General features: G+C 38.4%; 2 protein-coding genes across 2 annotated transcripts in view; one reads left to right on the plus strand and one right to left on the minus strand.

The window, feature by feature from the left end:
- Positions 1-24,193, plus strand: part of LOC134732392 (uncharacterized) — a 234,349-nt gene that overhangs the window by 157,971 nt on the left and 52,185 nt on the right. The gene's annotated exons all lie outside the window — the stretch shown is intronic.
- Positions 12,391-13,020, minus strand: LOC129461671 (protein lin-28 homolog A-like). Its single transcript, XM_055240916.1, has one exon. It carries the CDS (start codon positions 13,018-13,020, stop codon positions 12,391-12,393), a length of 630 nt encoding a protein of 209 aa, XP_055096891.1.

Raw genomic sequence — 24,193 nt, forward strand, 5'->3', positions numbered from 1 at the left:
ATGAGAGACCTTGGCTTACCTCTAATGACTGAGGAAAGTCAAGTCAGCAAGTAAAAGTTAGGATTTACTTACAGAGACAGGGTGGAGAGAACTTTCTATGAAGAGGTTGTTGATAATGAAATGGTGGAAACCATTTGATAATGTGGTAAATATTAGAAGCTGGTTTAGCAGATAGAGGGCAGTTTGTGGAGCAAGATAGCTTATGAGGCAGAACAAAGCTTTTCACCAAATACAGAATTTGTAAATGGAATAAATGACAAATTGGCACTATTCATAATGTAAAGGTAGCACACATCTCTATCAGGACATTTCACCATTTAAAGGAACATGTAGAGTGTGGATGTATTTTTAACTTAACAAATTTTGTCAAAACCTACACTTTTGATTTTTCAGATTCACCCCCTTTGTATTCAGTGTTTTTCTTGTTAATTAGAAGGAAGTATGATGACCAGTATTTTACAGTTTTTAAGAAGGATTAAAAGTTTAAATTTGGCGGGGCGCAGTGGCTCATGCCTGTAATCCCAGCACTTTGGGAGGCTGAGATGCATGGACCACGAGGTCAGGAGTTCAAGACCAGCCTGACCAACATGGTGAAACCCCATCTCTACTAAAATACAAAAATTAGCCGGGCATGGTGGTGTGTGCCTGTAATCCCAGCTACTCAGGAGGCTGAGGCAGGAGAATCGCTTGAACCCAGGAGGTGGAGGTTGCAGTAAGCCAAGATTGTGCCATTGCACTCCATAGCCTGGAAAACAGAGCAAGACTCCATCTCAAAAAAATTTTTTTTTAAATTTATATACAGCAAATGCACTTTTTTTGGCATATACTTCTATCAGTTTTTACACACTGTAGGTTCTTATAACTTCCTACATGGTGTACAGAAAAATTCCAACATGCCAAATCGTTTCTTTGTGCCATCCCTTTGTGTTGAGACTCTGCCCCCACTGCTAACCCCATGAGCTGCTGATCTATTGTTTATGCCTATGTTGTTTGCCTTTTCTACAATGTCACACAAATGGAATTAGACAGTATGCAGCCTTTTGAGAAGGGCTTCTTTCACTTAGTGTAAGGATTTGAAGTTTCCATGTTGTATGTGTATCAGTAGTTCCTTCCTTTCTGTTGCTGAGTACTATGTTACTGTGTGGATATTCCATAGTTTATCTAGTCCCCAGTTGAGGGACATTTGGGCTGTTTTCAGTTGTTTGGTGGTTATTTAAAAAAAATCACATTTGGATTTTTGTGTGTATATAGATTTTTCTTTTCACTTAGCTAAATACCTGGGAGTGGGATTTCTGGGTCATAGGCTGAGTGTATGTTTATTTTTGTAAGAAACTGCCAAACTGTTTTCCAGAGTGCCTGTACTATTTTGTATTTCTACCAGCAATGCATGAGAGTTTCTGTTGTTGTACATCCTCACCAGCACTTGGTATTGTTTGCATTTTTAATGTTAGTGGTATCTCAGTATAGTTTTAATTTGCATTTCTGTAATGATATTGAGCATCTTGTCATGTGCTTACTTGCCATCTGTATTTCTTCTTTGGTAAAGGGACTAATTTTTTTGCTGATTATCGGGGTAGTTTGTTTTCTGATTGTTGAATTTTGAGAGTCCTTATGTATTCTCGATACAAGTCTCGTATGAGATGTATGATTTGCAAATATTTTGTTCTGGCCTGTGGCTTCTTCTCAATTCCTTAACAGAGTCCTTTGCAGGACACTTTTTTTTTGTGAAGTTCAATATATCAGCTTTCTTTTTTATTTTTGAGATAGAGTCTTGCTGTGTCACTGAGACTAGAATTTAGTGGTGCGATCATGGCCTACTGCAGTCTTGACCTCTCACAGATGTGGTGATCTGGTCAGTTTCAGTTCTTTGATATTTTGTTGAGATGCCTGAGGAGGGAACTCAGATAAAACAAATGCAAGTTTCAAACTTTAAGACCGGAAGAGCCCATTTCTATGTTTATCCAAAAGAACTGTCTATGGGACTGTTGGGTCGGTTTCAAGAATGTGCTGTCCCAGTAGATGAGCTGCCCAAGTTGCAGACTCACAGAATTGGGTGCTAATTAAAATGGTTGTAGTTTCAAGCCATGAAGTTTTGGGGTGATCTGTTATGCAGCAAAAAGCTAACTGATATGATAGATATTGCCAGTTTTCCAAAGTGGCTGTGCCAATCTACCTTCTCAGCAGCACTGTGTGCTAGAGCCCATTACTCTACCTGTTCTCCAATACCTAGTATTGTCAGGGTTTTTTTTTTGTTGTTTGTTTGAGACAGAGTCTCTGTCACCCAGCCTGGAGTGCAGTGGTGTGATCTTGGCTCACTGCAACCTCTGTCTCCCAGGTTTAAGTGATTCTCCTGCTTCAGCCTCCTGAGTAACTAGGATTACAGGTGTCCGCCACCATGCCCGGCTAATTTTTATATTTTTAGTAGAGACAGGGTTTCACCATGTTGGCCAGGCTGGTCTCGAACTCCTGACCTCAGGTGATCCATCTGCCTCAGCCTCCTAAAGTGTTGGGATGACAGGCATGAGCCACTGCACCTGGCCAGGTAATTTTTTTTTTAATTAAAAAAAAGTAGTCATTCTTGAGAGTAGTTAGTGACATTGTATTATGTGGTTTTAATATGTGTTTTCCTGATGACTAATAAAGTTAGGTGCATTTTAATATGTTTATTGTCAATTTGGATAGCCTCTCAAAGTAAAGTGTTTACTGAAAGCTTTGTCAGTTTTCCTGTTGTCTGCCCTTTTCCTATTCCTATATAAGAGCTTTTTCTCTATTCTGCATGAGAGTCCTTTTGGAATATAGTGTTGTAAATTTTCTGTGGAAAAATGGTTTTAAAGTTCTTTTTTTTTTTTTTTGAGACGGAATCTTGCACTGTCGCCCAGGCTAGAGTGCAATGGCACAATATTGGCTCACTGCAACCTCTGCCTTCCAGGTTCAAGCGATTCTCCTGCCTCAGCCTCCCAAGTAGCTGGGATTACAGGCACCCACCACCACGTCCGGCTAATTTTTTGTATTTTTAGTAGAGATGGGGTTTCACTGTGTTGGCCAGGCTGGTCTCGAACGCCTGACCTCATGATCCACCCGCCTCAGCCTCCCAAAGTGCTAGGATTACAGGCGTGAGCCACCGCGCCCGGCTAATGGTTTTAAAGTTCTAAAATATTGACTTAAAAACATAATTTTGGAGCATATTCAATTCAGTGTTGAAAAGTGAATTTATTTTGTTCTATGGAGAGAGGTTTGGCACTTCTGACTGATGCTATGATTTAAAAACATTTATTTTAGTTGTGTTGCTGGTAATATATTGCTTGACAATGTCCTTCTCGCTAAGATAGTATATCAGATAAAGTGCCTTTTAATTTTTCTGGAAATGTAAAACTTCTCTATCTGATAACCATTAGTTTATAAGAGGTTCTTTGCTTATGTCAGTTTGACCAAATGCCAAGTAATTTAAAAAAACTAGTGGACAGAAAACTCTAACAACCGACAAACAAATCTGCTAAAAAAATAAAATAAAATGTCAAAAGCCAGTTTTCATTAAAAAGTATTCAGATGTCTGTTTTCATGTCTAGCCTAAGTTATTACATATTTTATTATTGCAATTCTATTTGCCTGTTAAGCAAGAAATGTGCAAACATGTTATTTATTCATGCCATTGGAACTTTATTTTCAGCTTTGCTTTCTATACAATATTTTCTTTGACCTTAGTGTTTCATTTAAGTCTTTTTTATTTTCCATTTTGGACATTTATTGTGGTATTCTTTTTTTGAGGTAGTATGAGAGAACAAGAACTTTTCTAAAAGAATATAAAAAAAGTAAATGTTAAGACTGTTTACAGATTGCTTCAAGTTCCATGTTACTTGTGGATTACAAAGTGTGAACATTGAACTTCAAAGCACATCTGGCTGCTGTTACAAAATCAGAAAATAGATTGCTTATTTCCCCCAAATAGACTCAAGAACATGCTTTACCATGAATAATTCCCATTGCATATTAAAATTGGTTATGAGACAAACTCAGTGTATTATAAATGAATAACAACATAATTCACTGTTGTTTACAGTGTTCATTGTTGCTTTAAAAAATTAGAATAGACATTTTCTATTTATTTGTCAACTTGAGAAAGGAAATTTATGATGCTAGAATGTAACTTCTTTATTTAATGGCTTTTAAAGATGAAGAGGATGAAATAGGAGTTACTTCTGCATAGTTGAAATGCTACATTGTAATTAGCTGAACCAGTATTTTGTACCCTGCTTGTAAACGTAGAGCTGAATAAAAATAAATCACAGATGGTTTTCTTGGCTTTTGGTTTTAAATTTTAAACTGAATTAGAGCTTGAGCATCTTTGGAAATTCCTGTTTCCTCTTTATTTTTTCCTTTATATTTTGATTCTGCTTCATGAATTGGGTTTTGTATATTTGCAGAATTGCATGTATCTTTGAAGAACTTACTGTTTATACAAAACCCTGCAACATTCCAAAAATAAATTATTACCTAATATATGTATATATATACACATATACGTATACATATGTATATGTATATATATACACATATACGTATACATATGTATACGTATATATATACACATATACGTATACATATGTATATGTGTATATATATACACGTATACGTATACATATTTATATGTATATGTATACACGTATACGTATACATATGTATACGTATATATATATACACATATACGTATACATATGTATAGGTATATATGAAGATGTATATTTATACCTTCAGCTGGTACATATTTAATTGCATGTACTTTGCTGCCTGCTGGGAATTTGCTGCCTCTATTTTTCAAGTTGCAGTGTGTATATGGCACTGGGCTACTTATTTTTATTTTATTTTATTTATTTACTTTTTTTGAGATGGAGTTTTGCTCTTGTTGCCCAGGCTGGAGTGCAATGGTGTGATCTCGGCTCACTGCGACGTCTACCTCCCAGGTTCAAGTGATTCTCCTGCCTCAGCCTCCCGAGTAGCTGGGATTATGAGACAGAGTTTCACTGTGGCACCCAGGTGGAGTGCAATGGCATGATCTTGGCTCACTGAAACCTCCACTTCTCGAGTTCAAGTGATTCTCCTGCCTCAGCCTCTGAAGTAGCTAGGATTACAGGTGTGCACCACCATGCTCTGCTGATTTTTTTGTATTTTTAGTAGAGACAGGGTATTGCCATGTTGGCCTGGCTGGTCTCGAACGCCTGACCTTGAGTGATCCACCCGCCTCGGCCTCCCAAAGTGCTGAGATTACAGGCGTGAGCCACCACGCCTGGCTGGCACTGTGTTATTTACTGAAGAATATGCGCATTTCTCTGGTACCATGTTGAGGTAGATTGTATTATTATCTTAATAATTGTTTCCCTGAGTAAAAGTACCAATTCATATACCCACTAGTAGTGTTTCACATCTTGAACATTTTTATTGTAAATTTTTAATTTATGCCAATCTATAAAATTGTAAAATATCACCTCATTGTGATATTACTTTATATTTTTTATATTTCTAAGTATATTGACCATATTTTATATGTTTATGAGCCATTCATAATTCCTCATCAGTGAAATGTGCCCCAAGTTTTTTTCCTCATTTTTTTCAAGTGTGTTGACATCTTTTTTTTCATCATTTTTTTAAATTTTTTTGTTTTTTTGAGACAAAGTCTCACTCTTGTCCCCCAGGCTGGAGTGCGATGGCACAATCTTGGTTCACTGCAACATCTGCCTCCCGAGTTCAAATGATTCTCCTGCCTCAGCCTCCCGAGTAGCTGGGACTACAGGTGCCTGCCACCATGCCTGGCTAATTTTTGCATTTTCAGTAGAGATGGGGTTTTACCATGTTGGCCAGGCTGGTCTCGAGCTCCTGACCTCAGGTGATCTGCCTGCCTCAGCCTCCCAAGGTGCTGGAATTACAGGTGTGAGCCACTGCACCTGGCCTTTTCACTGATTTTTAAAAGGCTTGTTTACACGTTTTGGAGACTAATCATTTGTGCGAACATCTCTCAGCTTATGACTTGTTTTTATGACTTGGAGAGGTTCTTAAAATGGTCAAGTTTATTAATTTCTCTCATTGATGCTTTTTTAAAACCTTTATTTTAGGTTTGGGGGTACATGTGAAGGTTTGCTACATAGGTAAACACACATCATCACCCAGGTATTATGCCCAGTACCCAGTAGTTCCCTTTTCTCTCCTCTCCCTCCTCCCACCCTCCCCTCTCAAGTAGACTCCAGTGTCCGTTGTTTCTTTCTTAGTGTTCTTATGTTCTTGTCATTTATCTCCCACTTATAAGTGAGAACATACAATATTTGGTTTTCTGTTCCTATGTTTTTAATAGTTTGCTAAGTATAATAGCCTCTAGCTCCATTCATGTTCTTGCAAAAGAAATGATCTCATTCTTTTTTATCACTGCATAGTATTCCATGGGTATATGTACCATATTTTCTTTATCCAATCTGTCATTGATGGGCATTTAGGTTGATTTGATGTCTTTGCTATTGTGAATAGTACTGCAATGAATATTCGCGTGTATCTTTACTGAAGAATGATTTATATTCCTCTGGGTATATATGCAGTAATGGGGTTGCTGGGTCAAATGGTAGTTCTGCTTTTAGCCGTTTGAGCAGTGGCCATACTGCTTTCCACAATGGTTGAACTAATTTACATTCCTATCAACAGCGTATAAGTGTTCTCTTTGCTCCACAACCTTGCCAGCATCTGTTATTTTTTTTATTTTTTTATAGTAGCCATTCTGACTGGTGTGAGATGGTATCTCATTGTGGTTCTGATTTGCATTTCTCTAATGATCAGTGATATTGAGCTTTTTTTTCCCGTATGCTTGCTGGCCACGTGTATGTCTTCTTTTGAGAATTGTCTGTTCATGTCCTTTGCTCACTTTTTAATGGGGTTGTTTTTATCTTGTAAATTTGTTTAAGTTCCTTATTGATGCTGGATATTAGACCCTAGTCAGATGCAAACATTTTCTCCCATTCTGTAGGTTGTCTGTTTACTCTCTTGATAGTTTCTTTTGCTGGGCAGATGTGCAGAAGCTCTTAAGTTTAACTAGATCCCATTTGTCAATGTTTGCTTTCGTTGCAATTGCTTTTGGTGTCTTTGTCATAAAGTCTTTGCTAGGACCTATGTCCAGGATGGTATTGCCTAGGTTCTCTTCCAGGGTTTTTATAGTTTTGGGTTTTACATTTAAGTCTTTAATCCATCTTGAGTTGATTTTTTGTATTTATGCTTTTTTTTTCATTTCTTGTTTAGCAAATCTTTTCTAGGTTGAGGCCATAACATCATTCTTCTAAATGGTCTTCTGAAAGTTTTTGTAGTTCTGCTTTTAATGATAAGATTTAATCCACTGGGAATTTATTATATATGGTGTGAGGAAGTGATCTGATTTTATATTCTTCTATTTATTGAACATTCCCTTCTTTTCTCAAAAATTGGCAATGCTAGATCTTTCACAAATCACATTATCAAATAAATATACTTGAGTTTCTTTCTGCCAATTTCCAGTTAGTTCAATTGGTTTGTCTACATTACTATAGTTTTATTGTATCTTTTCTTTTCTTTTTCTTTTTCTTTTCTTTTTTGAGATGGAGTCTCGCTCGTTGCCCAGGCTGGAGTGCAGTGGCGCAATCTCAGCTCACTGCAAGCTCCGCCTCCTGGGTTTACACCATTCTCCTGCCTCAGCCTCCTGAGTAGCTGGGACTACAGGTGTCTGCCACCACGCCAGGCTAACTTTTTGTATTTTTAGTAAAGACAGGGTTTTACTGTGTTAGCCAGGATGGTCTCGATCTCCTGACCTCATGATCTGCCCACCTCGGCCTCCCAAAGTGCTGGGATTACAGGCATGAGCCACCATGCCAGACGGTTTTATTATATCTTTATAAATTGCTAATTGCCCCACCTTGATTTTTTTTCATCAGGCTTGTCTTGACTACTTTTGCCCTGTTTTTGTTTATATACATTTTATAAGGTCATTATAAGTTTTACAAAAACCCTGTTGGAATTCTGGTTTGGATCACATTTAATTGCTAGATCAACTTAAGAATTGATATTTTTTGCAACATTGAGACTGTCCAAAATGGATTCTACTCTCTATTTTTTTTTTTCAGTCTTTAGCCCTAATCTTTTGATGAAGCTTATTTGCTCTATAAAGGTTTAGGGTATCATTTTGTCAGTTTATCTAGGAATTGTACAGTATATTAGAAATTATATCTTTGTAAATTCTTCTCCTAGATGATTTTTACTCATTTCAGAAATGCAGTTGATTTTTTTAATGTAAAAAAAATTTAAATTTTTATGGGAGCTTAGCAGGTATATATATTTATGAGGTAAATGAGATATTTTGATAACAGGCATATCATACATAATAATGACATCAGGATAAACGGGATATCTGTCATCTCAAACATCGATCCTTTATTTGTGTTACAAACAATCCAATTACACTCTTATAGTTATTTAAAAATGTTCAATGAATTATTCTTGACTGTATTACCCTATTGTGCTATCAAATACTAGATCTTATTCATTCTCTCTAACTACATTTTTGTACCCGTTAACCATCCCCACTTTCCCCAACCCCCTCTATCCTTCCCAACCTCTGTGAACCATCATCCTACTGTTGATCTGCAGAGTTCAATTGTTTTAATTTTTAGCTCCCACAAATAATTGAGAACATGTGAAGTTTGTCTTTCTGTTCCTGGCTTATTTTGCGGAACTTAATGATCTCCAGTTCCATCCAAGTTTTTGCAAATGACAGGATCTCATTCTTTTTTATGGCTGAATAGTACTCCATTATGCATAAGTAACACATTTTCTTTTTCCATTCATCTGTTGATGGACACTTAGCTTGCTTCCAGATCTTCACTATTGTGAACAGTGCTATGACAAAGATGGGCCTGCAGATATCTCTTTGACACACTAATTTCCTTTCTTTTGGGTATATACCTAGCAGTGGGATTGCTGGATCATATGTTAATTCTATTTTTAGTTTTTTGAGGAACCTCTGCCCTGTTTTCCACAGTGGCTGTACTAATTTGCATTCCTATTAACACTGTACAAAAGTTTCATTTTCTCCATATCCTTGTTAGCATTTATTATTGCCTGTCTTTTGGATAGAAGCCATTTTTTTTTCGAGTACCAATAAGTCTTTATTTATCCATTGTATTTTCCCAGGGAAAGGAGAAAGGAAGAGTCAGCATGTGTTAAAAAATGATTAGAAAATGGGAAAGGAAGTACCCAGTACAGCAAAATCAACCATCAAATAGACACACCCCAGTGATGGGGTCACCAAAGCCCAAAGGGGCTCAGTCTCCTGCAGTTCAGGAATGAGGGAAAAGGATCGGGAAAAAAACACACAGGTACAGGCTTTCCTACCCTCCCTCCCCATAAATTCAAGATTTTACACAAAGCTTTGGTTTCTAGCAGTAAACGTGGAGTTACATTCGTTCGTCTCCTATTAAACAATCTTGTGGCCACTTTGACATAAGTTTCTAGCACCTGCATAAAAGTTCCTGAGTGATTTGGATATACATTCATATTCCCTTTCTTGGCCTCCTGACCCCACTTTCTACATGGAAGGCCCCCAATTGCATCTCTTTACTTTAGGATTAGAAATTAAAATTAAGTAGGTTTGATGCATCCAAAATACAGTAGTGTGGTGTTTTTTTTTTTTTTTGAGACAGAGTCCCGCTCTGTAACCAGGCTGGAGTACAGTGGTGCGATCTCAGCTCACTGCAACCTCTGCCTCCTTGGCCCAAGCAACTCCCCTGCCTCAGCCTCCTGAATAGCCAGGACTACAGGTATGTGCCACCACACCTGGCCAATTTTTTTGTATTTTAGTAGAGACGGGGTTTCACCATGTTGGCTAGGATGGTTTTGAACTCCTGACCTTGTGATCCACCTGCCTCAGCCTTCCAAAGTGCTGGGATTACAGGCGTGAGCCACCGGGCCCAGGCTACAGCAGTGTCTTAAGTGTTTGGCATGAATACATCAAGAAATGGTTGGCCTAGCATGGTGGCTCATGCCTGTAATCCCAGCACTTTGGGAAGCCAAGGTGGGCAGATCACCTGAGGTCAGGAGTTCCAGACCAGCCTGGACAACACGGTGAAACCCTGTCTCCACTAAAAATACAAAAATTTGCTGGGCGTGGCGGGTGCCTGAAATCCCAGCTACTCAGGAGGACGAGGCAGGAGAATCACCAGAACCCAAGAGGCAGAGGCTACAGTGAGCCAATCATGCCACTGCACTCCAGCCTGGGCGACAGAGCGAGACTCCATCTCAAAAAAAAAAAAAAAGAAGAAAGAAATGGTAATGGTCTTGACTTAGGAGGTTGGAAACAAGGGATGGAGGGTTTTCCTAGCTTCAGGATTTTTGCATACGTTGTTTAAGAGTTGTGGAGACACTCCAAGCATTAAATGTGTATGTGTGTGGGTGTGTAAGTTTTCTTTTGGGGGTGAACAGAAAAGAGGGCAGGGTAGAAGACAAGTTTTTAGGACAGAAGATCTGGTCTAATAGGTAATAAGGGAAGGGGAATACAAAAGAAAGGATGGTTCAAGATCCCCACTTTAAGAAGAGGGCCCCCCAAACTGTTTCAGATCTTTTTGTCTGGTGCAGAACCTTCTGTCAAAGATGCTTTGGCTATTTTTCTCTCAATACAAAAAGAAATTTGTAAACAAAACCACCAAAGAACATGGAGAAAGACCAATACATTATATTTACACAAACTAGGCCACCTAGCAATCAACTTAGTGAAGTCCTACAAAGCCCAGACAAATACAGTAATTTGGGCGGGCAGCATTTAGGGGAGACAAGAACCCAGGATCAGACACATACCACCCAATGCGTTCCATTGCATTTGTCCCATTTCAACACAGTGAGGTAGGTTTGCAGTGATCTCACAGCATGTAAACGAACCCCCTTTTTCTCCTTTAGCTACCATGACACTATTAATCACTACTGCAGCAGGGCAGGACACAGGCCCCAGGTACCACAAAGCCCTCGCTTATGTGTCTCCCTGGAACCCGAGAATTTTGAAAGGTTAAGGATCTTACCTTACTTCATACATCCATCCCTCGACAGCACAGGATTAAGTACAGGGATATTGGTCTTTAAACTTATCCTTAGCAACTCTAGTTTTACAAACACACACACACCTTGTGGTACATGGTAGGCCTAACCTAATCTGGTGAAGAATGGATCTGGAGATGTAAAGCACATCCTGTGCCCTAGGATTAGACAACTGTCATCTAATCTTGGCTTGCTCTCTGGGCTTTTCACCTGGCCCAGCCTCTCCTAGCCTCTGTGTACCACCATTTCCTGTTTAGACTAATTCCCAATCTTCCAGTAGAAGGCAATCAAGTCATGGGGCAACCCAGTTAAAACCTAATCTCCCATAAAACATTTTCAAGGCAGAGGGGGTTTCAAGAGGACACTATGGCAGAAAAGCCAGCTCTTATTGGCAAAAATGAGGTAGTTCAATAGGCTGTGCACTCCAAATAGTTGCTCTCCACAGTGGCAAAAACAACAAAAAGTATTCCTGCTGCGCAGACCTGGAGCTGCTGCTGGCTATCCCTGAGATTGCTCATGTACCTGAGAACACAGTGCAGGAAATGTGGGCCTTAGATTAAAATATACAAAAATACAGAACCAGAATATTTATATTAAGGAAAAAAAGTTAAAATGCACAAGGTACGTCATTCGCACACAGCTAGTGCAGTTGGCATCCTGGAGAAAGTGGGACCCAAGGTGCAGTATCCAAGGGAGCAAATAAATAAAATCACATTGGTCCAGAATGGGGTGGGGGTGAGCATAGAGCAGCAGGTCTGCAGCTGTTCCCCCAAACACCCTTTTTGCCATCATCATTACCCATTGCTTGGGACAGTTGCCAGCTCCCTATCCCAAAAGTGGGTATGAGGATACAAGATGTGAAAAAAAACACTGCTTACTCCTGAGAGATTCCCTTCCACAGAATGTAGTGGCTTGGCTCCATGAATCTGGTCTTATACCTAATCATTTCACTCTGGCATGGGAATTATTATATATCTTTCTTTAAAAGGAAAACAACTTCCCTATCCATGCCACTTTCAAAAGCTGGAAATTCTGGGGATGGAGACTCAAAGTATGCAGGTTGTAGGGTGATTCCCCCATCCTGGTTGCCCCCAGAACCCTCACTTGCATTTGGACAGAGCATGGTTGGAGTTCCTTTGACTCACCCTTTCCCCCCACCTACAGGGAAGAAAGGGTGATGGTGTGAACCCAAGCCTGAGATACATGGCAGTGCCAGCTAGCCCCAATGCACCCTATTCCCACTTTCTCCACTCTTCCTGCTTCTCGAAACTTCCTGATAGCAAAAGAATAGCCCCCACCCATCGTGGCTCAATTCTGCGCCTCTGGGAGCAGGGCAGGGCTGTGGATTTCTTCTTCTTCCTCCCGAAAGTAGGTTGGCTTTCCCTGTGCACTAGGGCCCTGCTGGGCCTTCAGCGGACATGAGGCTACCATATGGCTAATGCTCTGGCAGAAGTGGCACTTCTTGGGCTGGGGTGGCAGCTTGCATTCCTTGGCATGATGGTCTAGACCTCCACAGTTGTAGCACCTGTCTCCTTTTGATCTGTGCTTCTGCATGTTCTTCCCTTTTGGCCGCCTCTCACTCTCAATACAGAATACTCCACCAGGTCCGGTGACACGGATGGATTCCAAACCCTTGGCTGACTTCTTAAACGTGAACTCCACTGCCTCACCCTCCTTCAAGCTCCGGAACCCCTCCATGTGCAGCTTACTCTGGTGCACAAAGACGTCCACTGGGGGGTCGAGCGCGACCCCGGCCCGGGCGGTCATGGACAGGAAGCCGAACCCCATTCGCACGTTGAACCACTTATAGATGCCCGCACTGTGCAGCAGCTGAGGCTCGTCCGCTGCCCGGGCCGCGTCCTCCAGCGCCTCCTCGGGCGCCTCTTCTGCCGCCTTGGCACAGCCACCTGCAAACTGCTGGTTGGACACGGAGCCCATGGTCGTCGGCTGGGCCCGTGGCCCCGGGCCCCTGGTCGGGCAGCTGCTGGCCCCGGAGAAGTCCGAAGGCAAAGGGGAATTTCGGAGAAGCTGCTACATCTTCCCCCGCACAATAGCGGTGGGAGGGCCCACCGGCTAGAAGCCATTTTAACTGGGGTGAGATGATATCTCATTGTAGTTTTGACTTGCATTTATCTGATGATCAGTAATGTTAAACATCTTGTCATATGCCTGTTTGACATTTGTATGTCTTCTTTTAAGACATGTCTATTCAGATCTTTTGCCCATTTTCAAGTCGGATTATTGGTTTTTTTCCTATAGAGTTGTTTGAGCTCCTTTGCAAATATTTTCTCCCATGCTGTAGGTTGTCTCTTCATTTTTTGTGATTGTTTTCTTGGTTGTGCAGAAGCTTTTTGACATGACAAGATCCCATTTGTTTATTTTTGCTTTGGTTGCCTGTGCTTGTGGGGTAATTACTCAAGAAATCTTTGCCCACTCCAATGTCCTGGAGAGTTTCCCCAGTGTTTTCTTTTAGTAGTTTCCTAGTTTGAGGTCTTAGATTTAAGTTTTTCCTACATTTTTATTTGATTTTTATGTATGACAAGGGATAGGGCTCTAATTTCATTGTTTTGCATGTGGATATCCAGCTTTCCCAGCATCATTTATCGAGGAGACTATCCTTTCCCCAGTGTATGTATTCTTGTGATCTTTGTCAAAAATAAGTTCACTGTAAATATGTGAATTGACTTCTAGGTTCTCTATCCTACTCCACTGGTGCATGTGTCTGTTTTTATGCCAGTACCATGCTGTTTTGGTTACTGTAGCTCTGTACTGTAGTTTGAAGTCAGGCAGTGTGATTCCTCCAGTTTTATTCTTTTTGCTCAGGATAGTTTTGGCTATTCTCAGTCTTTTTTTTTTGGTTCCATATAAATGTTAGTATTATTTTTTTCTATTTTTGTGAAGAATGTTGTTGGTATTTTTATAGTAATTGCATTGACTCTGTAGATTGCTTTGGGTAGTATGGACATTTTAACAATTTTGATTCTTCCAATCCATGAACATGGAATATCTTTTCATTTTTTTGTGTCTTCTTCGAAGTCTTGCATTAGTGTTTTATAGTTTTTGTTGTACTGATCTTTCACTCTTTTATTTAAGTTAATTTCTAGGTGTTTTATTTTATTTGTATCTATTGTTAATGGAATTACTTTGTTGATTTCTTTTTCAGGTTGTTTGCAGTTGGCATATAGAAATGCTATTAATTTTTGTATGTTGATCTTGTGTTCTGCAACTTTACTGTCAGTTCTTATAGTTTGTCAGTTCTTATAGTTCTTATAGTTTGTCAGTTCTTATGGTTTTTTGTTGTAGTCTTTTTTTTAAGATATAAGATTATATAATCTGCAGACAAGCATAATTTGACTTCTTCCTTTCCAATTTGCATGCCCTTTATTTCTTTCTCTTGTCTGATTACTCTAACTAGGACTTTCAGTACTACGTTGAATAACAGTAATGAAAGTGGGCATCTTGTCATATTCCAGATCTTATAGGAAAGGCTTTCAGTTTTTCCTTATTCAATATAGATATGAGCTGTGGGTCTGTTGTATATGACTTTTGATGTACTGAAGTATGTTTCTTCTTTCCCAAAATTTTCAAGGTTTTTATCATGAAGGGATGCTGAATTTTATTAAATGCTTTTTCAGCATCAATTGAAATGATCATACGGTTTTTGCCCTTCATTGTGTTGTTATGATGTATCACATGGATTGATTTGCCTATATTGAACCATCCTTACATCCCTGGGATAAATCCTACTTGGTCATGATGAATGATTTTTTTTTATGTGTTGTTGAATTCAGTATACTAGTATTTTGTTGAAGATTTTTGCATCAATGTTCATCAGTCATATTGGCCTGTAGTTTTCTTTTTTTGATGTGTCTTTGTCTGGTTTTGGTGTCAGGGTAATACTAGCCTTGAGAATGAGTTAGGAAATATTCCTTCCTCCTCTGTTTTTTGGAATAGTTTGAGTAGGATTGATATTAGTTCTTTTTTAAATGTTTGGTAAAATTCAGCAGTGAAGCCATTGGGTCCTAGGCTTTTCTTTGTTGGGAGAATTTTTATTACAGCTTCAATCTCATTACTTGTTTTTGTTCTGGTCAGGTTTTAGATTTCTTGCTTATTCACTCTTGGTAGGTTGTGTGTGTCTAGGAATTTATCCATTTCTTTTCAGTTTTCAAACTTATTAGCATATAGTTGCTCGTAGTAGCATCTAATGATTTTTTTATTTCTGCCATATCAGTTGTAATGTCTCTTTTTCATCTCTGATTTTATTTATTTGAATCTTCTCTCTTTTTTTCCTACTTCATCTGGTTGAAGGCTTGTTGATTTTATCTCTTTAAGAAACTTTTTGTTTTGTTGTTTTTTGTGTTTTTAAAATTTTCATTTCATTTATTTCTGGGCTGATCTTTATTATTTCTATTCTACTAATTTTGGGTTTGGTTTGCTCTAGCTTTTCTAATTCTTTAAGATGTATCATTAGGTTGTTTATTTGAAGTTTTTCTACCTTTTTCATATTGATACTTCTTGCTATAAACTTTCCTCTTACTACTGCTTTTACTGTATCCCATAGATTTTGGTATGTTGTATTTTCATTTTTATTTGTTTCAAGAAAATTTTCCTTCTTTATTTCCTTCTTTATTTCTTTATTGACCCATGGGTCATTCAGGAGCATATTTAATTTCCATGTCTTTGTATAGTTTTCAAAATTCTTCCTGTTACTGATTTCTAGTTTTATTAACCTTGTGGTCAGAGGTAATAAAACTTGATGCAACTTAAATTCAAAAAAGTTTTTAAAGACTTATTTTGTGGCCTAACATACAGTCTGTCCTTGTGGATAATCCATATGTGGATGAGAAGAATGTTTACATCCTTTGGATGAAATGTTCTGTAAATATTTATTAGGTTCATTTTTTTGAGATGGGGTCTGGCTCTGTTACCCAGGCTGGAGTGCAGTGGTGTGATCTTGGCTACTGCAACTTCTAACTCCTGGATTTAAACCATCCTCCCACCTCAGCCTCCCAAGTAGCTGGGACTACAGGTGCACGCTACAATGCCCAGCTAGTTTTTGGAATTTTTGTAAAGATGGGGTTTTGTAATGTTACCCAAGCTGGTCTTGAACTGCTGAGCTCATGCAATCCACCGACCGTGGCCTCCCAAAGTGCTGGGATTACAGGCATGAGCCACTGTGCCTGGCCCAGGTGTGTTTTCATTTAGCTACTCTATGTCTTTTGATTGGAGAGTTTAGTTCATTTAAATTGAATGTTATTATTGATAAGTAAGGACTTACTCCTGCCATTTTATTAGTTGTTTTCTGGTTGTTTTGTGGTCTTCTCTTCCTTTTTCCTTCCTTCCTGTCTTCCTTTTAGTGAAAGCCATTTACTCATGTGGTATGTTTTAATTTTTTGGTTTTTATTTTTTGTGCATTTGTTGTAGGTTTTTTGGTTTGAGGTTACCATGAAGTGTGCATGTAATTTAATGCATTATATTAAACTGCTGATCATTTAATACTGATTGCATAAACAAGCAAAGAGAAAACTAATAAAAACTCTACACTTCAGCTTCATCCCACCACTTTTTAACTTTTTGTTGTGTCTATCTTATTACACTGTGTCTTGAAAAATTATTACAGTTATTATTTTTGGTTCATCTTTTAGTCTTTCTACTTCAGATATGAGTAGTTTACACACCACAGTTACAGTGTTATAATAGTAGTATACTTACCATACTAAGTATAATATTTACTATTACCAGTGAGTTTTATACCTTTAGATGATTCATTATTGCACATTAATATCCTTTCCTTTCAGATCAAAGAAATTCCTGTAGCATTTCTTGTAGGATAGGTCTGGTATTGATCAAATCCCTCAAGGTTTTTTTGCTGGATATACTACTCCAGGATAAAAGCATTTCTTCCTCAGCACTTTAAATATGTCATGCCCCTCTCTTTTGGCCTGTAACATTTCCACTGAGAAGTCTGCTGCCAGAAATGCCTACCAGTACCCAAGGCCTGGAATTCATGACCCCAGGAGCCTGCTTGGTGCTCTTCCCTACTATGGCCAAATTGGTATCCAAAGTTGAAAGACAATGTTCCCTTTTGTCTTCCCTTTCCCTTCCTTAAGCTGGGGGGATTTCTTCCCATAGACACCACATCTGGGAATGTGCTGGATCATTCTTGAAGCTAGCATGACACTAAGTCTTACCCCAGGCCCACGCAAGTACTGCCTGGCTGTCAGTGCTGAGTATTCAGAGACCAAGGGCTCTTTAGTCAGCAGATGATGAATTCTGCCAGGAGTGGGTCCTTTCTTTCAAGGTAGTGGGTTCCCCTCTGATCCAGTGTGTGTTTAGAAATGTTGTTTGGGAGCCAGGCCCTGGACTGGAGGCCTTGGGACTCTGCCTGGAGCCATAGTCTACTGTGGCTGAGCTGGTATCCAAGTTGCAAGACAAAATTCTTTTTACTCATCCCTCTCCTCTCTTCAGGCAGAGTGAAGGAGTCTCAGAGCTGCAAACTATGTTGCCTGGGGGTGACACCAGCACTCTTGGCCACCCTGGCTGGTGTCTCACTATGTCACATGCACCCCCAAGCCCACTGGCTTTGAGCCCAGCACAGCATCAGAGATTGCCTAGGACTTGCAGTCCTTGTGACCTAGACTGCCTTTGAAGTTTATTTAGGACTCCAGTGCACTTTAGCCCATGGTGGTAGTGGAGTTTGCTAGAACTAAGGTTCTGACCGCTGGGATGAATGATTTGCCTCTGGCTAGGGTTGGTCTAAATGTTCCTCTGTGGGTGCAGGCTGAATTCTGCCTGCTGTTTCTTTCTGCTGTGACAGGGCAGCACTGAGTTTCAATGCAAAATCCCACAATCACTGTGCTCTCCCTTCCCCAAATACACAGATTCTCTCTTCATGCCATGTAGCCACTGCTGGGAGATAGGAGAAGGGTGATGCAGGTGATTTAAGACTGTCTCTCCTAACTTTTTTGGCATCTCATTCCTTAATATGCTAAAACCAGGTACTGTGATCACTCACCTGATTTTTCCTTCTTATGAAGGTGCTTTTTTATGTGAATAGTTGTTCAATTTGGTGTTCATGCTGTGGGGAAAATTGCTAAAGGCTTCTATTTGAACATTTTGCTCTGCCTCTTTGATTGCAGTTGACTTTTATATGTTGGTTTGGCATCTGGTAACTTTGCCAAACTCTTATTAGTTCTATTATTTACTTGTTTATTTATTTATTCATAGAGTTCTATGTAGATAGGTATCTGCAAATTATGAGGTGTTCTGGTTTTTACTTTCTAATCTTGTTCCCTCTTCTTTCTATCCTCCTCCTTTTTCCTTTTCTTCTTTTTTTAAAAAAATGCTGTTTAGGATTCCACTACAGTATTGAATAGGAGCGTGTTCATAGTGGGTGGTACTCATTGTATCATTCCCAATCTTAAAAGGAATGCTTTCAGTTTTTCATGTTTTTTTTTGTTTTGTTTTGAGATGGAATTTCACTCTTATTCACTCAGTGCAATGGCACTATCTCGGCCCACTGCAACCTTCACCTCCTGGGTTCAAGCAGTTCTCCTGCCTCAGTCTCCCAAGTAGCTGGGATTACAGGCATGTGCCACCATGCCTGGCTAATTTTTTGTATTTTTAGGAGAAACATGGTTTCACCATGTTAGCCAGTCTGGTCTCGAACTCCTGACCTCAGGTGATCCGACCAGCTCAGCCTCCCGAAGTGCTGGGATTACAGGCGTGAGCCACCGCGCCCGGCTAGTTTTTCATACTTGTAGTTTTTTCTTACTTACAGTTCTTTTGGTAGATTCCATTTATCAAATTAAGAATGTCTCTATTTTGTCAGGATATTTTTAAAAATCATGAATGGTTATGGAATTTTTGAATTCTTCTTCTTTTTTTTTTTTTTTTTTTTTGAGATGGAGTCTCACTCAGTCACCCAGCCGGGAGTGCAGTGGGTGATCTCAGTTCACTGCAAGCTCTGCCTCCCAGGTTCATGCCATTCTCCTGCCTCAGCCTCCCGAGTAGCTGGGACTACAGGCACCTGCCACCATACCCGGCTAATTTTTTTGTATTTTTGGTAGAGACGGGGTTTCACCATGTTAGCCAGGATGGTCTTGATCTCCTGACCTTGTGATCTGCCCACCTCGGCCTCTCAAAGTGCTGGGATTACAGGCATGAGCCAACACGCTTGGCCTGAATTTTTCTTTATCTTTTGAGAGGATTATATGGTTTCTTTCTTTAATCTATTAATGTTATAAACTCCACAATATATTATTTTCATTATATTATGTTTTTGTTTGTTTTCCTTTAAATAGTTATACATTGATTAAGTGGATTGAAAATATAAGATTAAAAGCCTTATCTATTTATGCAACCATTTACCATTTATGGCATATTTATTACTTTATGTAGAGTTTCCATCGGGTGTTATTTTCAGGTGTTTACAGTTCTTTTTCTCACAGCTTGTCATAAACGTCTCTCAAAGTACCTGGGCACATGGTAGATGTTTAGTAAATAATTGTTGAAAGAATATGATATAACCCCAGGTGTGACACAAGAAATTATTCCTTTGAAGGATCTCTGATATTGTCTTCTAGTTACTTATGTACTCTCATATTTTTTGTCTTCTCAAAACTACCATGCTTTTATCTATATAAGGTGGAAAAATAACTGTTGAGATGGTGAAACTTTTCTCAGCTTGATATTTTCTAATCTACACAAAATAATTTTCACATTTTTCTTAAAAAATAACCATCTCTTCTTTCTAAAATACATTTATAGCTTCTATCTAATAGCTTGTATTATTTTAAATTACATGGTGATTTCATTTAGCTAGTCCCAAATAACCACTAAGTTTTTTGCAGAGTCTTTTCACAAAAACTCAGCATGATTGTTTTTTTCTCAGAATTAACATTATTTAAAAAGCATTTTTTTCCAGCATGTATTTAAACTATACAGTAATCAGAAACTGCCATTTAACTGGACTAATCAATAGTATTTGGTTTCCCAAAATCAAAATATAAGATAATTATCTATTTGGTTTGTGCTATCTTATTAAAGAAACCGTTTTTTTTTTACAATTTTTATGATGAAAATATTCAAGAAGAAAAAGAATAGTACAACAATAACTTATTACTGCTGCCTTTTAAATTTTGTGATTTTGCCTTATTGGAACTATTTGAAAGTAAATTGCAAATGTTATAATACTTAATCAGGAAACATCAGTCTCTTGACTGAAGGTTCCTTGATTATCTTTTTTTCCCTCTTGATTATCTTTTAACTAAGGTAAAATGTTCATGCTCTAGTAGAGTCTACTGAATGGACCTTGTGATACAATATTTTCTGAATTCTTGCATGTTTCAAATGGTTTCTTATGGTCTTAATTCTTGGAGGAAATCTAGATTGTATATAAAATATTTGATTTGCATTTTCTTTACCTGAGTTCCTTAAATATAATGTTTTATATGATGTATGTTACAGTTGAGAAATGTGATACATACTTTTCATTTTTCATAAATATATAAATAAAGTTATCAATGTCTTATCTTTTTGACTGAGGGTCCAGAGAATTTTTAAAAAATATTCATAAAGCTTAATATTTGGACTTTTATATTATACTCCGAAAGATATTCAATATATCACATTGGGTTTTATTCAATATATTGTACAGTCATCTCTCAGTATCAAGAGTTGATTAGTTCCAGAACATCCTCCTTCCTTCCCACAGATACCAAAATCAGCAAATGCTGATGTTTGTTACATAAAGTAGTGCAGTATTTGTACATAACCTATGAATCATTAAATAATCTCTATATTGCCTATAGTACCTAATATAATATACATGATATGGAAATAGTTGTTATACTGTACTGTTTTCTTGTTTTCTAATTATTACTTTGAATATTTTCAATTTGGTTGGTTGAATATGTAGATGTAGAAACCATGAATATGGTGGGCCAACTGTTTATGTTTCAGACGATGGTCTTAGGTCAGTTTTCCAAGGTAAACAGTGAGAATATTTAATATGATTCAGGTATTATTTTATTTAAGAATATTTTCTTAATAATTTAAAATATTTAGTTGCATTTATTTTATTTTCTTCAGGGAATCCAATTATACATTTATTGTATTCTTGTTTCTCATTTTCTTTATCCATTTCTCTTGGATCCTTTTTAAATATGTTTTTATTTCAGTTTTATTTCCTGGTTTTTGGCTTCAGGTCCTATCTTTATCTCTTGCTGTTACTATATTATCTTTTCTCTCTTATACAACTCGTATATTCTTTTTCTTTTTTTGAGACGGGAATCTCACTCTGTTGCCCTGGCTGGAGTGCAGTGGCACGATCTCGGCCCACTGCAAGCTCCATCTCCAGGGTTCACGCCATTCTTCTGCCTCAGCCTCCCAAGTAGCTGGGACTACAGGCTCCCACCACCACGTCCGTCTAATTTTTTTGTATTTTTAGTAGAGATGGGGTTTCACTGTGTTAGCCAGGATGGTCTTGATCTTCTGACCTTGTGATCCACCCGCCTCAGCCTCCCAAAGTGCTGGGATTACAGGCATGAGCCATCACGCCCAGCCTGTCTCTTGTGCAACTCTTAATTTAGTCTTCATTTCTTGGATGATTTTTGTTACTCTTCCATGTTTTTTTTTTCCTGAATCTAGTCACCTCCTATTTAACGTCTTTGTATTTTTGTCTTTATTTTGATTTGTAGTATTTTTATGCCTGAAGTTACTTAAAAGTTATATTTGAATAACTGTTGTCCTAGTGGTGGTGGAACAAAAATATTATGAAGTATTGACATGTAGGAGAGCGTCCTATTTTAAGTGGGTTGCACAAAAACCCTTAAGTATGAGAGTGGGGAGACATGGGAATCAAAAGGAAGCCTCTATTACTGTTTCCTGTATTTTAAAAAAGTGTTTCCTTCTGCTGGCAGGTTTTGATTTTGATTTTCTATTTTATATAGTAAGTTTTTGTGGATATTGGATTCTTTTCTTCTGTTCATGATTATCTATTAGATTTTTCTGAACAAATAATAGCCAGTGATTGTGTAGGAAGTGGTAGTGGGTGGCTTACTTTATTTCTTAGTTCTGGACAGCCCTCCTCCTCTGCTACACTGAAGTTTAATTTCTTTAACAAATGGTGCCTTTTGTGGTTGTCAGCCTGGCTTGTCTTCTTTTTTCTTTTTTGAGATGGAGTTTCGCTCTTGTCACCCAGGCTGGAGTGCAGTGGCATGATCTCAGCTCACTGCAACCTCCGCCTCTTAGGTTCAAGAGATTCTCTTGCCTCAGCCTCCTGAATAGCTGGGATTATAGTCACCCGCCACTACGCCCAGCTAATTTTTGTATTTTTAGTAGAGACGGGGTTTCACCATGTTGGCCAGGCTGGTCTTGAACTCCTGACCTCAGATGATCTGCCTGCCTTGGCCTCCCAAAATGCTGGGATTACAGGCGAGAGCCACGGCTCCTGGCCATGGCTTGTCTTCTTTTGATTCTTTGATTCTGTCTTGTTTCTGCAGGGCCCCTATCTTCAGCTGCTTTTTTATTTCCCTTTATCATGAACAACCTTCCTTCAAAGGTGCTTCTCTCTACCTCAGAAGTGATTCCTTCCCAGAACTGCCTTTCTGGTTCTTCATAGTTTCCAAGCCCCTTCTTTTGTGCCCATCTCTGGCACTCTGAGCCATTAAGTTTTTTTGTGTGGCCCACTTAAGGCAGGCCACTCTTCTTTGACAGGTCAGTATTTGATGACATTTGGTTCCACCACTACTAGGACTTTGAGGTACTTCCTTTTTTCCCCATGCTACCACTCTGGTTTAGCTCAGGATCTAATTTTGCTGATTTGGTATCTTTATTTGGCCACCTACATGTTGATCCAGGGATTTGTATTCCCTTTCTCCTTTTTATGATGTAGTCATGGATGATGGGCATTTTTATTTGGTCTCTTTATCAATCTGTATGGGTCTTTGGAGGATGGGGAGAGACATTTAAGTTCATACAGTTGCCATTACTTTATAGGATCTGGCATCCACATGAAAGAAAATTGTTTTGTGTATTTCCTTTAATCTAGATGCTAAAATAATTACACTTTATATCCTGTCTATTGCTATACTCTTTTTAAAGTTTTACTTGATTGGATTCTATTATAAATGTTATGACTTCTACATTTTTTGATTAATTGATTCTTCATTCACCCTTATCTTTATTGTCAAATTGGGTGTGGATTGTTCATTTTCAAGAATTATTAACCATAATAAATCATTTGGGGAACTTTTTGAAAACAGAATGGGATTTTGGAGAAGTAGAATCCAATAATTTATATTTGAAATGTTTATCACTTGATCCTCATCGTACACTCCAGGATGTTAAAAGAAAAACCTTAAAGAAATTAAATTGAACAGAGTTTAGTAGGCAAAGAATGATTCATGGATCAGGCAGCCCCTGAATCATAATAGGTTCAGAGAGGCTACAGCACTACTGGATGATTGAAGATTTATGGACAGAAGAAGGATAGTGACCTACACAAAATGGAAGCAAGGTACAGAAACAGCGGGATTGGTTACAGCTCTGCATTTGCGTTATTTGAATCTGGTTTGAATGATTGATTGCCTTTAATTGGCCAAAACTCAGTGAGTGGCACAAGAGTAAGCTGTAGTCTGTTTACACATCCAGTTAGGTTATAGTTCACCATGAGTGGAGAAACCTTTAGGCTGAGTTAAAAATATGTGAGGAGGCAGCTTTAGGTTAATCTTAATTTAACAAGTGTAAGAACCACTGCCCTAGGTTGAAGTGATAGTTTGTGTTCTTGTACTTTGTGAGATTATCCATGTAGTAATTTGTGGGTTTGTGATATGAAGAAATTAGACTTTCATGGTAATGATTTTTGATTATCACCTCATTTGTGAGTGAAATAGTAGAGATAACTATCAATGTGTCTACTTTATCATATAGTATATTCATGCAATAAATACTTTATTGAATGGCTAGTATACATTAGATATTGTGCTAGGTCCCAGAGATACAAAACTGAGAAGATGTCATCCCAGTACTCTTCTGTTCAAAGAGATATGTGGAGACATACTGATAAACACTCAAAGTATTACATAAGGGCTATGAGAGAGTGGACATA

The sequence above is a fragment of the Symphalangus syndactylus genome, chromosome 14, assembly GCF_028878055.3.
Source record: "Symphalangus syndactylus isolate Jambi chromosome 14, NHGRI_mSymSyn1-v2.1_pri, whole genome shotgun sequence".
NCBI lineage: Eukaryota > Metazoa > Chordata > Mammalia > Primates > Hylobatidae > Symphalangus > Symphalangus syndactylus.

Coding starts and splice junctions, on each gene's coding strand:
- LOC129461671 (XM_055240916.1), bottom strand. CDS start 13,020: ATGGGCTCCGTGTCCAACCAGCAGTTTGCAGGTGGCTGTGCCAAGGCG.